The 14072-nt window shown below is 41.8% G+C and overlaps 1 protein-coding gene across 5 annotated transcripts in view; it reads right to left on the bottom strand.

The window, feature by feature from the left end:
• Nucleotides 1-14072, bottom strand: part of UVRAG (UV radiation resistance associated) — a 163412-nt gene that overhangs the window by 113964 nt on the left and 35376 nt on the right. For all 5 annotated transcript variants that reach the window (XM_073335056.1, XM_073335055.1, XM_073335049.1 and 2 more), the window contains one exon: nt 5276-5361. In XM_073335056.1, the coding sequence (XP_073191157.1) occupies nt 5276-5361 (86 nt within the window). The remainder of the gene's footprint in view (nt 1-5275; nt 5362-14072) is intronic.

Here is a 14072-nt window from a genome sequence, read left to right as displayed (position 1 = left end):
CCGAGACTGCTATGACACGAAATATATGCAGAATGCAGGTAAAAGAGCAGGAGACATACAATTCTCCCTTCAAGTACAGTCACAAATGTAATTGACGCTTTTTTTTTTTTTTAAAACAAGCATCATCAGCATGGAAGCATGTCCTGTGGAATGGTGGCCGAAGCATGGAAGGGGAATACAAATGTTTAGCATATCTGGCATGTAAATACCTTGCAACACTGGCTACAAGAGTGCCAAGCGAACGCCTGTTCTCACTTTCAGGTGACATTGTAAGTAAGAAGCAGGCAGTAGTATCTCCCGTCAATGTAAACAAATTTGTTTGTCTTAGCGATTGGCAGAATAAGAAATAGGACTGAGTACTTGTAGGCTCTAAAGTTTTTACACTTGTTTTTGAGTGCAGGTATGTAACCAAAAAAAATCTGCATTTGTAAGGTACACTTTCTCAAGAAAGAGAATGCACTATTTCTTTTATAATTTTAACAGTGCATATATTTGTAATAAAAATATAAAGTAAGCACTGTGCCCTTTGTATTGTGTTGTAACTGAAATCAATATTGAAAATGTAGAAAAACATTCAAAATTATAATAAATTTCAATTGGTTAGAAACAAATTTCTATTGTTATAAGTGCAATTAATCACAATTAATTTTTTTAAATTAATCACATGAGTTAACTGATTGACAGCCCTAGTTTTTAGACTTAATCACTTATCACTACACCTGATCTTCCTGGTAAGGTTTTTCTGTAGATACAGCAATCATGAAAAGTTTGTTGTTTGTCCAGTCCCTTTTATCCCTTAATACTACTTTTAAAATGAAAAGGAGGACTTGTGGCACTTTAGAGACTAACTAATTTATTTGAGCATAAGCTTTCGTGAGCTGCAGCTCACTTCATCAGATTCATTCAGTGGAAAATACAGTGGGGAGATTTATATACACAGAGAACATGAAACAATGGGTGTTACCATACACACTGTAAGGAGAGTGATCAGGTAAGGTGAGCTATTACCAGCACGAGGGGGGATGGGGACCTTTTGTAGTGATAATCAAAGTGGGCCATTTCCAGCAGCTGACAAGAAGGTCTGGGGGGGGCGGGGGGAATAAACATGGAATAAACCTCTCCAACGCATCATCAAGGATCTACAACCTAACCTGAAGGATGACCCATCACTCACAGATCTTGGGAGACAGGCCAGTCCTTGCTTACAGACAGCCCCCCAACCTGAAGCAAATACTCACCAGCAACCACACACCACACAACAGAACCACTAACCCAGGAACCTATCCTTGCAACAAAGCCCGTTGCCAACTGTGTCCACATATCTATTCAGGGGACACCATCATAGGGCTTAATCACATCAGCCACACTATCAGAGGCTTGTTCACCTGCACATCTACCACCAATGTGCCAGCAATGCCCCTCTGCCATGTACATTGGCCAAACTGGACAGTCTCTACGTAAAAGAATAAATGGACACAAATCAGACGTCAAGAATTGTAACATTCAGAAACCAGTCGGAGAACACTTCAATCTCTTTGGTCACTCAATTACAGACCTAAAAGTGACAATTCTTCAATAAAAAACACTTCAAAAACCAGACTCCAACGAGAGACTGCTGAATTGGAATTAACTTGCAAACTGGATACAATTAATTTAGGCTTGAATAAAGACTGGGAGTGGATGGGTCATTACACAAAGTAAAACTATTTCCCCATGTTTATTCCCCACCCCCCAGCTGTTCCTCAGACTGTTCTTGTCAACTGCTGGAAATGGCCCACCTTGGTTATCACTACAAAAGGTCCCTCCACTCTCCTGCTGGTAATAGCTCACCTTACCTGATCACTGTTGTTACAGTGTGTATGGTAACACCCATTGTTTCATGTTCTCTGTATATATAAATCTCCCCACTATATTTTCCACTGAACGCATCCAATGAAGTGAGCTGTAGCTCACGAAAGCTTATGCTCAAATAAATTGGTTAGTCTAAGGTGCCACAAGTCCTCCTTTTCTTTTTGCAGATACAGACTAACAGCTGCTACTCTGAAACCTACTTTTAAAGTGTAACTCAATATCAAAACATTAACCTTACAATAAGGTTACAATATATGGTACTCAGGTCAAGAGATGCCAGAAGTTGCTGCCTTAATGTTAGCTCAGTCATACTGCTAATTCAGTGTGTCAGGGTATACAATAATGCACTTTACCTCTCGTTTTCTGTAGCACACCAACTAAAAATGAGGTACATACTGAAGATTTTAAGACTCATGAAACCTTACCAATAACAATTAAAAGAATAGCCAATACTACATATGTGCACAGTGTGGCAGAATTAATATTCCAGGGAAAAATTTTCCCTATTGGGTGTTTAATTTCATGTCTTTTAAAGATTTTTTGCTCATTGTTTTAAAAAAGGAGAAAACACCCCCAGTAACTATTTGGCTTGAACAGCTTATTAGCTCTGCAATGTTTGCCTCTGGATCTTACCCTTTTGCCCTCAAAGCAAGATTTCTTATGAAGTTACAAAAGGTGCTGGAAACATCTTACTCTAGAGCAGGGGTCAGCAACCTTTCAGAAGTGGTGTGCCAAGTCTTCATTTATTCACTCTAATTTAAGGTTTCACGTGTCAGTACAACATTTTAACGTTTTTAGAAGGTCTCTCTAAGCCTATATTATATAACTAAACTATTGTATGTAAAAGTAAACAAGGTTTTTAAAATGTTTAAGAAGCTTCATTTAAAATTAAATTAAAATGCTGATCTTATCAGTTTAGCGCAGTGGTTCTTAACCTGGGGTGCACACACCCCCTGGGAGTGCGAGATGCCCTTTCTGGGGGTGCAAGACATGCGAGATTTTTTTTTTTAGAAGGTAAATAATCGAAAACACAAATTAAGCCCAGGCACATGAAACAAAGTAGTTGTACTTACCAAACCTATGTATTTATTAACATTATACATTTAATGATTACTGTAATACACAAAGTTTTTAAGCTAATTTTACACTAAAAATTAAAGTATAATTTTTTATAAGGGCTGCAGAGTGCTAGGCCCAGACCAGGAGCAGAGCCCTGGCCCACCCGCCGGTCTGAGCAGGTCCTGGCTGCTGGCCCCACTCAGCCCGCTGCCGGCCTGGGGTTCTGTTCACACAGGGAGGCAGCGGGCTGAGCGGGGCCGACAGCTGGGACCCCGGCTAGCAGCAGAGTGCCAGTAAAAATTAGCTCATGTGCCACAGGTTGCCAACCCCTGCTCTAGAGCTGAGCTGTCTGTCCACTTAAAAGCCCTTTCACCTGCTTCAGTAGCTGGAACTTGTAAATATCTGGAATTAAGTATCTGGACACACCTGCTGCAGCTCCACCTTAAACATTCAGCTAACACTTTAAATGAGTTTTCTACAGTTCACAAACACTAATTAGTTTAAAAAAACCCACAAATGTAGCCAAGCACATGCTTTTCATTAGGGCTTATTTACATACCAAGCTTGAAGTTTTAGAGCTCAGCTGTTTAAATTACTTGCTTTAAAAAAAGTGCAACCCCTAAACTGCAAGAAGTTCTGCACACTTTCCAGAAAAAGTATTTCAACAGCAGGCAAAGACCAAGCACAAAAAACATCACTTCCAGGAGGTTTTGAAAGGCATGCTTGAAGAAAGTGAATGAAAGCTGCTTTGCAATTATCGATAGCATGCACCACCACCTGCAGCCACCATGTAGGAAACTTTTAGGGGCAGTAGAAGGCACGAAACAGCAAACACCACCACCACCCCAAAGACAGGAAAAAGAGTCAGAATTCCTTCAACAATAAAATGAAGCAATTCAGTTCAAGTTCTCACTCTGTACTTGTGATTGACCAACCAACAGCTTAGAGGGTCCTGAAAAAAAAACCCTGAATGCCCTAATCTTAAAGGGAGTTTTGAGTCATGTGCATTCAGACAATCAGGCCCACACCTAGAGACTAGCCAGGATAGAACAAGACTTCAGGCCATTCATGTACCTTACTGAGTAATTTATACTATGATAAACACCCCAAAACCTCTATGCACTGCAATTACAATTTATATTATGGAATAGAATGGGGAAAATGGGTACCACACATACGCAGAGTGATCAGGGTGACTATCACATACTGTCTTAGTTCCTTTTAAATATGTAGTTTTATTTTAGTAAAGGTGCTATAAAAGTACTTTTTCTATTAGTCTCTAATAGCGTCTCAAAGTAGGTTGGAGCTGCACAGTATGCACCCTGCACATTTTCTACTACAAGTAGAGAATTTCAGAATGCAGCTTTTGCTTTCATATACTGTTTTACAGAATCAAGGAACAGCAAGTTTAATTTCAAAGACTGCTCATAGTTTCGCTTCTGAATAAGTGAACTAGAGTCAGCTAAACTCCTATCATCTCTTTTGCACTATAAGAAATGTCAATAATATATTCTCCTAAAGGCAACAGTGACACCTCCTGGTAAGATTACCAAATGGATTAGATGTCTACAACTAAAGAAATTAACAAATTTAGTTTTCAAGTTTTTTAAATGTATAGCTCTTTATCAAGGGTTTCCCCTGTAACACAGATATTATGATTACTCTAGATCTGAAGTTCAACACATTCCTAGATAAGAATTACAGAAAGGTTATAACTAGACTTTCTATATAAGCATCTCAAATTCAGGCTACACTCAATATTTAAGTGATAGTATTGTAGAGGAGTCTAACCTAACACACCAAAAAGTTCTCAAAATATTGTATCCGAGTCAGCCCAACAACTTGCAGCTCCCAGTTGACCTGAACTTTTTCCAGGTTGGAATTAAAGCATACAATGGTAAATTAAGTCACAACCCTGCATTGTGATTTGCATAGGCAGATTGTTGTGCCTGTACAGAGTCCCCTGCAGTCAATGGGGCACTTCCACGAGCAGTGTGTTCTGTCCACACAGATCATAATGAAGGACAGGGCCTTAGCTGGCCCAAGGTAGCCACAACTCAGTGGTTGATTAGAAGAATTCAAAAACTACACTGCTAGTTTTGTTCTGACTACTGGATCATCCAAGCCCTTCTTACTTTACCTCCCCCCCCCCCCCCCCCCCGCCCACCAAATACCATAGTAGAGAAACACGTGCCTTGCTGACACTAGCACTCCTGCATTGCTGCCAGTGGTTAAGTTTCACCATTTAGAAGTTTCCGAAAATGAACGATCAGCAATCTAGAAACAGTTCTCGTTTTAAGACATACTTTTCCTCATGCACTGAGGAAGTTAAAAACACATACAGCAATATTCTAAAAGGTCTTACCTAAGCAACGAGAAGACATCATATGAGTTACGGACACAGTTCTGATCCACCTGGAGAAGACTACTCTTCTGGGTGCCTGAGTGATCCTTAAGGCAAAGAAAGGAAATCACTTTTTAAAAAAAAAAAAAGGTCAGAGTAAATTTTCTGATAAGACTAATGTGTGCCTGGGACCACACAACTTTGCCTGTGCATTTGAAGAACACTGTATATCACAATTTAAAAACTCAAAAGCACCAAAAAAAAGCAATTTAGTTCTTAGGAAGGTGGTGACGGCAGCATGAGACAAGTTATGTCCCTGCTGTAAATCTAACAGCAGAGCATTTATGCATTAAGTTATTAGCAGAGTTTAGTATTCCATTTTATTTTCTTTAGCACATCTTTAACCCCATTTAGCATGAGCTGCCTAATATTGTCTACTCAGACTCAAGGATTCAAAAATTAACTCTCCTGAAACTCCCCAGCTTCAACCAGTTTTGAACACAGACTTTCTGCAAGGCACAATGCATTCAAGAATCTGCCCTCAGACATGCAACACTAATAGGCTCTCAGTAAGTGGTAATTAGAAAGTTATTGTTTATCCACTCCATAAACACCCTTCAGAGATTCATATATTCCTTGGGATGAGCAAGGTATCCCTGGAGGAGCTTCCTACAAGTTTTGACCAGAACACAAAAGACTATGGCCAAGGTCTGCACCAGGGATGGCAGGAAGGAGCTGTCGCATTATCTTGTGCTGCAATTTTGTCATATCTCAAACTAGTCTGTGTCAGGCAGGTGCCATACTTTGACAGACACACCCCTAGGAAGTGTAAGAACTCTGGAACTCTTCCTTCCCAGTCAGCACTAATACAATGTCCCAGCACTGTGCTGCTAGAGATAAAAAGTCAGACAAGACGTAAGACAAGAGGCCTAGACATGTGTGGTCACTAAAGATTTGATGGCTCTTTAGGCTGGAGAAGAGAAGACTGAGAGGGGACATAATAGTTTTCAAGTACTAAAAGGTGCTTGAAGTAGGACAGAGAAAAACTGTTCTTAACCTCTGAGGATAAAAAAAGAAGCAATGTGATTAAATTGCAGCAAGGGAGGTTTTAGGCTGAACATTAGGAAAAAACTTCCTAACTGTTGGGGTAGTTAAGCACTGGAATAAATTACCTATAGAAGTTGTGGAATCTCTGTCATTATCTAACCTGCTCTTAAAAACCTCCAAACACATGTCAGGGATGGTCTAGATAACACTTCGTTCTGCCATGAATGCAGGGGACTGAAATAGAAGACTTCTCAAGGTCCTCTCCAGTCCTACAATTCTATGAAAAAAGAGAGGCATTTACCTTTATGTATTTACCAGTGTTAAAATTTCACCAGGTCCCTGGAAGAGTTTCAGCAGGATATAGTGATTTTCTTCACTTTAATCACACACCATAAATTTAAACAAACAGCTATTGCTTTCCACCACAGACATAACTGCACTTTAATGTGAGTGAAGTAATCCTACCTAAACATCCTTTACCTGCCCGAAAGGGCTGTTGTGGGGCTTAGCTAATACTAAAGCATTTGGAGGTCTTTTGCTATACAGTTAGATCTCCCATGGGCAATTCAGTAGCAAGTTTTCCCCCTTTCCCATTTAAACTATGTTTTTCTTGCATACATTATGGAACTGCTTACTCTTGATCATGACAATATAGCAAATATGCCATTCTAATACTAGAAAACCAATACCATGCATTATCTGGCCACTTCTCAAAGGGAGAAACCATTTCTTTCGGATGTTAGGAGTTTGATTTGTAGGACCCATCTTCTGGAAAGATACTAAAGCAAGACACCACCACCTGAATCTTACTGCAAGATTAAGAAAATTTGCAAGGCATTGCAGCTGGATCATCAGCATCTCATGCTGAGCAATGGGCCTGGTTTGGTCTCACACATGCAGGGTCTAAAAGTAGGGCATGGAAAAACAAAGTTGTTCTTTAGAAGAATGAAGCAGATTAGGGCAAACAGTCCTGTCTCTCCCCCAAGACAGTGGAAGGGGGTGAAGTAGTAATTTCAGAAAGGGAAAGATAATCAGTATGTCAGTCCCTTCTCTTCTCCCATCCTGCTACAGGACGGTAGCCTCATTATGGTGCCACCTGCCAGAAAGTAACTGCCAAAGAAAGAATGAGAGGGTATATGAAGGCTAACTTCACCTTCCCACCTCTCAAGCTGTTTGCATAAAGAACTAAGAACGTCCATATCAGCTCAGACCAAAGGTCCATCAGCCCAGTATCCGGTCTTCCAACAGTGGCCAATGCCAGGTATCCCAGAGGGAATGAACAGAACAGGTAATCAAGTGATCCATCCTCTGTCGCCCATTCCCAGCTTCTGGCAAACAGCTGTATGCAAAAAACAGATTTCACGTTTTGCACTGTACTTTAATTTCTGTTTAATGTCCTCATTTTTGCATAGTCCCCCTTTCTGAAAGTAAATGCTACAGTGCTGGGCTGCTGTGGTGTTTTCCCCGCCACAGAGATGTTAAATTTAATTATATTATGGTCACTATTACCAAGCGGTCCAGCTATACTCACCTCTTGGACCACATCCTGTGCTCCACTTAGGACTAAATCAAGAATTGCCTCTCCTCTTGTGGGTTCCAGGACTAGCTACTCCAAAAAGCAGTCATTTAAGGTGTCAAGAAACTTTATCTCTGCATCCCATTCTGAGGTGACATGTACCCAGTCAATATGGGGATAGCTGAAATCCCTCATTATTATTAAGTTTTTTATTTTAACAGCCTCTCTAATCTCCCTGAGCATTTCACAGTCACTATCACCATCCTGGTCAGGTGGTTGGTAATATATCGCTACTACTATCTTATTATTAGAGCATGGAATCATATGAAATTACTATCCATAGAGATTCTATGGTACGGTTCGATTCATTTAAAATTACTTCATTTGAGTCTATGCTTTTTCACATATAGTGCCACTCCCCCACCAGCACGACCTGTTCTGTCCTTCCGATATATTTTGTACACTCATACTACTGTGCAAACTATGCAGAGAAAACTATGAAGCAAACTATGGAGAGAAAAGGAGGGATGCACACTGGAAATAAGGAGGAACTCCAACCTCAGTTGTCAGAGAGTAGTTTTCCCATTGTTGAGGGTCTCCCCTCTTCCATCCTACTGCAATATTTGATACTGGCACTCGGCACAGAAAGTCATGCTGTTAGATCAGGGACAACTGATTTTCTGGAGTGGCAGTCTGGAACACATTTTGATAGATTTACCTTCCCAGAGCAGTCAAGGTCCACCTGATAATGGTCGATGAACAAGCAGGGAAAGAAACAAGCGATCACCTTACACATCTGTGAAGTTGTGGCTTCAGTCCCTCTCCTTGCAGGGGGGAGAGAGTGGTCTGACCCTTCAATAGGGAATGTGGTGTCCTGTCTGCCTGCTTGTGTCATGGGACTGAAAGCCTATCACTGCACAGAACATGTCTGAGAAGACAGGGTGACCTTTGGGCCACAGTAAAAGGGTTTCCAGTTACCAAGTGGAATACAAAACCTGTCTGTCTTCTTCCCTTCAGAGACACCAGCAAGTCAATAAAATGGCCACTAAAAAGGCTGTTCTTACAACTGGTAGATGCAGAAAGGCTTCTCAAAAGGTGTTCCTGCAGGACACAAGACTGTCTTGTCGACAAGACGCAACTGTAAACAATTTAAAGGGAAAGGATCTGGAAAAGCAGGCAAGTGGAACCCAAGACTCCCGCTCCCTTCATCTTCCCACTAACTGGTCCCTAGAGGGCTGATATGGCCTGCATCTGTAATTTCTGAACCAGGACAAGACAAACTGGCTACAAATGAACAACAACTAGGAAGTGTTAAATATCTACATGCACATAGGAAGAGAGGGTCAAGTAAATGCACAGTAAACACTGTTCAAAGTTTTGCAGATACTATAACCAGAAGTTTTAACAGCATCAAGAGGGAAACCCTTCTAAGAACCTACTCCAATCAACTTCCTGGCCATGAGGCTCAGATCTTTGTCTCCTACGACGACACTGGGTAAGCCCAAGGGAGAGCAGAGGAGAAGCTACTGCAGGAGGCGCAGAATCTACAGGGATCCCAGCCAGCCTGGAGAAGTGAGAAGGGAAAATCTAATAAGCACTTGACTGTGGAGGCTAAGGGTATGTCTTCGCTAACATTAAAGTGTTGCCATGGCAACGCTTTAACGTGGCAGCATAGTCGCGGCTGTACAGTCGCTGTAAAAACAAAAAACAAAAACCACCCCCCTACGAGGGGAGTAGCTCCCAGTGCTCGTGCACTGTCTACACCACCACTTTACACCACTGAAACTTGCAACGCTGGGGGGGTGTTTTTTCACACCCCTGAGTGAGAAAGTCGAAGCGCTGAAAAGTGGCAGTCTAGCCCACAAGACCTTGGTGGTTTTAGCAAGGAGGGAGCAAAAACCCACTCAGAGCACATAAGGCTCCTTTGCTGAGTGGCTGAGAGGGTTGCTGCAGAGGCAGAGAAATAAAATCTGTACTCCAAACACCACAAGAAGAGGGGGACCACAGAATTCTAGGGGTTCTTATGTCCTGAGGATGAGTGAGAAAGCTGCATGGTGGTCTCAGGCAGAACAGCAGTGTTGGAGGCACATGGTTTTGAATTCACACCTCCAGTAGTGACTGGGCTGCTAGGATCAACAGCTAAAAGAATATCCCTCAGGCACGGAATTAAGGGGGACCAGAGAGGAGCTTTTTAAGTTTTCCCCAAAACCTTTTTCTTCCATCAACCTAGTGCCCATTGTCACAAAACAGAAGAAACTGGAGATTAAGGGAAAAAACAAACAAAGCTTAACAAAGCTTCTTTGTCTCCAAAAAGGGAAATGAACCAAATACTTCCCTGAGAAGTCAAGTCAAAAGGTACAGATTAGTAAGACTCCCATGAAAGAAATGTCAACTGTCAAACCAAGTTGATAAGGTCAGTTATTAGCCTACTGGATGTTAATGAAAACAGAGCCTTTGGACATTAGTAAGAAATGGATGCACAATCACTGGCACGAGGATGACTGCTTGGGACCAGCCAATCGTCCCAGATAAACTACCAAGATTAGTCCGTGTAGTGCACGTCCTTTAACGTCACTCCTTTACAGGAGAGGTGGCAGCTAAGAATTAAGTATGCAGAACACAGATGGAATTTTGCAAGACTATTCTTCTGTCTTAAAGATGCAAGGGCTTGGAAGCTCCAAATCAGCAACTGCAATGCTTTACCCAGTCATGCAGGAAGTATGGTTCCAAATGAGTGCATGCTCATTTGGAACTTTTTTCCAAGTTAGTGGACTTTAATTTATAACCACCTGGGCACCATATACTCAGGAACTGCTATATCGTGTTCGCTGTTTAGTCAGTGTTAGCTTTGTATAGCTATGTAAGCTTTTTTCCATGTTATGCTTTCAAAGAGCTATTCCATTAAAAAAAGGGGGGGGGGAGGGGCATGATGGTATGAACGCCTCTGGCTGGCTAGAGATCAGTAATGTGTCAAGTCCCAGCCACATCAAGGCAGCCTTCCTGACAATGGAAACGAAACAACAAGTCACCACAGGAAAACCAATACTTAGTTTGGATATGCTGTGGTATCACCACTGTATCTGTAACCCAGTAAATTTACCAGAATTAATTTCTTTCTACGAATTTACTCGATATAGCAGGAAACTCCATTTGAGACCAGGATGTGTACTTTAGTTTTTGAATCTGAAGTGGGTTAAGATGTTTATTTGGAGTAGCAACAAATACACAAAACTATTTCTGGCTATTAAATCAGAATATAAGAACTGCCATGCTGGGTCAGAGCATTGTCCAGCTTGCCCAGTATCCTGACTCTGGCAGTGGTCTGTACAAGAGCTTCAGGGCAAACTAACAAAACAGGACAATGACGGAGTGATCTGCCAGTCTTCCACTCCTGGCTTCTGGTAGTCAGAGGTTTAGGGTTGCCCCAAGCATAGGGTTGTTCCCCTGACCATCTCAGCTAATTACCAATGATGAACCTCCATATACTTATCCAGTTCTTTTTTGATCCCAGCTATACTTTGGGGCATCACAACTGTGACACTGCACCCATATTCTTTGCAGTGATATTAGGATATGATTATGACAATTATAATATATGTTATGCAAGATAAGTCATGTGAGGTGTCATTGGAAAAGTTATGATTTTCTGAATATGATTATTCTATTTGTATGCAGGTATTTTTGCATAGGAAGTTAGGAATATTGACTATGTATCTCCATGTCAAATGTAGTTACACCTGGGTAACACCCACTAGACAAGATGCTTTCAGTCTAGATAGTGCGTAAGGAAGGCAATGGGCCATTAGGAAAAAGCAGTAGGCCTTAGGAAAAGCTTATCTCCCACCTAGGGAGCCTTTCTGAGAACACTATAGAGTAATGGCTGCTATGACTCTACAAGGACATGTGATGAGACCACATGTCTCTAGAATCCATCTTGGGATGTCAGTGTTTTTCCACTGACCGGCATGGGAACCAAGCTTTGGGAACAAAGGGTTCCCATCATATGCAAAAGCTATACAGGGCAAGGAGTGACAATCTGGGGTTCTTCACTCCCCACACAAGACAACTCCTGGAAACACCTGAGAAACAAAGACTGAACTGGAGGAAACTGCTGGATCCAGGCTAAAGGAATTTTAGCCTGTGAAACGAAACACCTGGGGATTCCAAGCTGCAAAGCAAGTGCAGCTTGCCCCTTAAGAATCTGCAGCCTGCTTGTATCATTTCTTAGGGTGAGAATCTGCTATTCATATCCAATCTAGTTAGTATATTAAGTTTAGTTTGCGGTTTTTGTTTATTTGCTACGTAATTTGCTTTGATCCATTTGCTATCGCTTATAATCACTTAAAATGTATTGTTCGTAGTTAATAATCTTGTTTTTGCTTTATCTAAACCAGTGAGTTGGAGTGAAGTGTGTGGGAATAACAACTCAGGGGCAAAAGGCTGTTGCATATTCCTCTCCACATTGAGGGAGGGCGTGAATTTTATGAGCTGAGACTGTACAGTTCCCTGTGCAGCGCAAGACAGTATAATTTTGGGTTTATACTCCAGAAGGGGGTGCATGACTGAGGAGCTGGGAGTAGCCTTCCCATGCACGGGCTGGTCAGAGACCCTGCTTGTAACTGCAGCTGGGTGTGCCCTTACCTGTATGTATGCTGGTAACAGTGCAGGCTGGAGGGCTTTGTAGTTTGGTCACAGCAGTACAGTGTAAGGGAGACCAGGCTGGTGGGTCAGAGGGCTCAGTGGTACTCCAGTTCCAGGTGGCACCCTGGGGGGAACCCATCACAACATTCCATAGAAACAAGTTCCACAAGTTAGACGTGCCTATGTGAGAAAGCACTTCTTGTTTGTAGTCAGCCTGCTGCTTATTAATTTCCTCAGGTGATCCCAGGTTTTTGTACTGTAGGAAAGGGTAAACAGAACTTCTCCATTCTCTTTTTCCACCCCGTTCATGATTTTTTAGACCTATCAAACATTCCCCCCCCCTTAGTCATCTCTTGTCTAAGCTGACCAGCTCTATTCTTTTTAGTCTCTCCTGGTATGAAAGATGTTCTATACCCTTGATCATCTTTGTTGTTCTTCTCTGAACCTCTCAGTTCCACTATATTCATTTTGAGATTTGGTGACCAGAACTGGACACAGGATTTAATGTGGGCTCACCATGGTTTTATATACTGGCATTATGATATTTTCAGTCTTATTTTCTATCCCTTTCCTAATGGTTCTTAACATACTTGTGTCTACTGCTGCACGGTGAATGGAAGTTTTCACCAATCTATCCACAGTGACTCCAAGTTCTTTCTTGGACGGTAACAGCTAATTTAGAACCTATCATTGTATACATATATTTGGTATTATCTTTTTCCCCCCAAGATGCATTTCTTTGCATTTATCAATGCTGAATTTTATCTGCCATTTTGTTGCCCAGTCACCTAGCTTTGGGAGATCGCTGTAACTCCTTGGAGTCTGCTTTGGACTTATCTCGAATAATTCTGTATCATCAGCAAACTTTGCAGTTCACCCTGTTCAAGATCATTAATGAATATGTTAAACAGGACAGGTCCTTGAGAGAGAACGCTGTTCTTCTCTGTGAAAACTGACCATTTATTTTTACCCTTTGTTACCTATCTTTCAGTTAGTTACAGTAGAACCCAGTTTATCCGACCCTCTATTATCCCTAGTAACCAAACAACCAGCAGGTCCAGAAGCAGGCGATCTGTCCTTTGGCCACTAGATGGTGCTATAGCCTCGCACTTTCCCATTGTCCAGATTATCCAAATTTTTGATTAGCCATCTGACCCCAGCCCAATTAGATCAGATAAACGGGGTTCTACTGTACTGGACCATGAGAGGATGTTCCCTATTATCCTACGGCTACTTAGTTTTCTTAAGAGCCTTTGGTGAGGGACCTTATCAAAGGCTTTCGGAAAATCCAAGTACACTGTATCAACTATCACCTTTTTGTTCCAAACCTCTTCTATTGAGGCATCAGTTTGGGACAGCAATTCGGATCTGTTGTTCAAAAGAACAGCTCTGATGTGCTTACCTCCCCACATCCCCGGCAGTGAAAACCAAATGCAAAGAATTCGGGTATGTTTGCACTACAAACTTAAGTCAACCTATGTTAGGTCAAATTACAACCACTGCAGTAATTACAGACTTTTTCATGTCCACACTACCCTCCTTCTGTCAGCAGCGCACATCCTCAACAGGAGCGCCTGGCTCAGAGCAGGGAGCCTCCGCGGCCGCCCTTGTCAT

The sequence above is a fragment of the Lepidochelys kempii genome, chromosome 1 (genome assembly GCF_965140265.1).
Source record: "Lepidochelys kempii isolate rLepKem1 chromosome 1, rLepKem1.hap2, whole genome shotgun sequence".
In the NCBI taxonomy this organism is placed as follows: domain Eukaryota; kingdom Metazoa; phylum Chordata; order Testudines; family Cheloniidae; genus Lepidochelys; species Lepidochelys kempii.
Note: the sequence above shows the minus strand (reverse complement) of the source record. Positions and strands in the feature narration are given on the sequence as shown.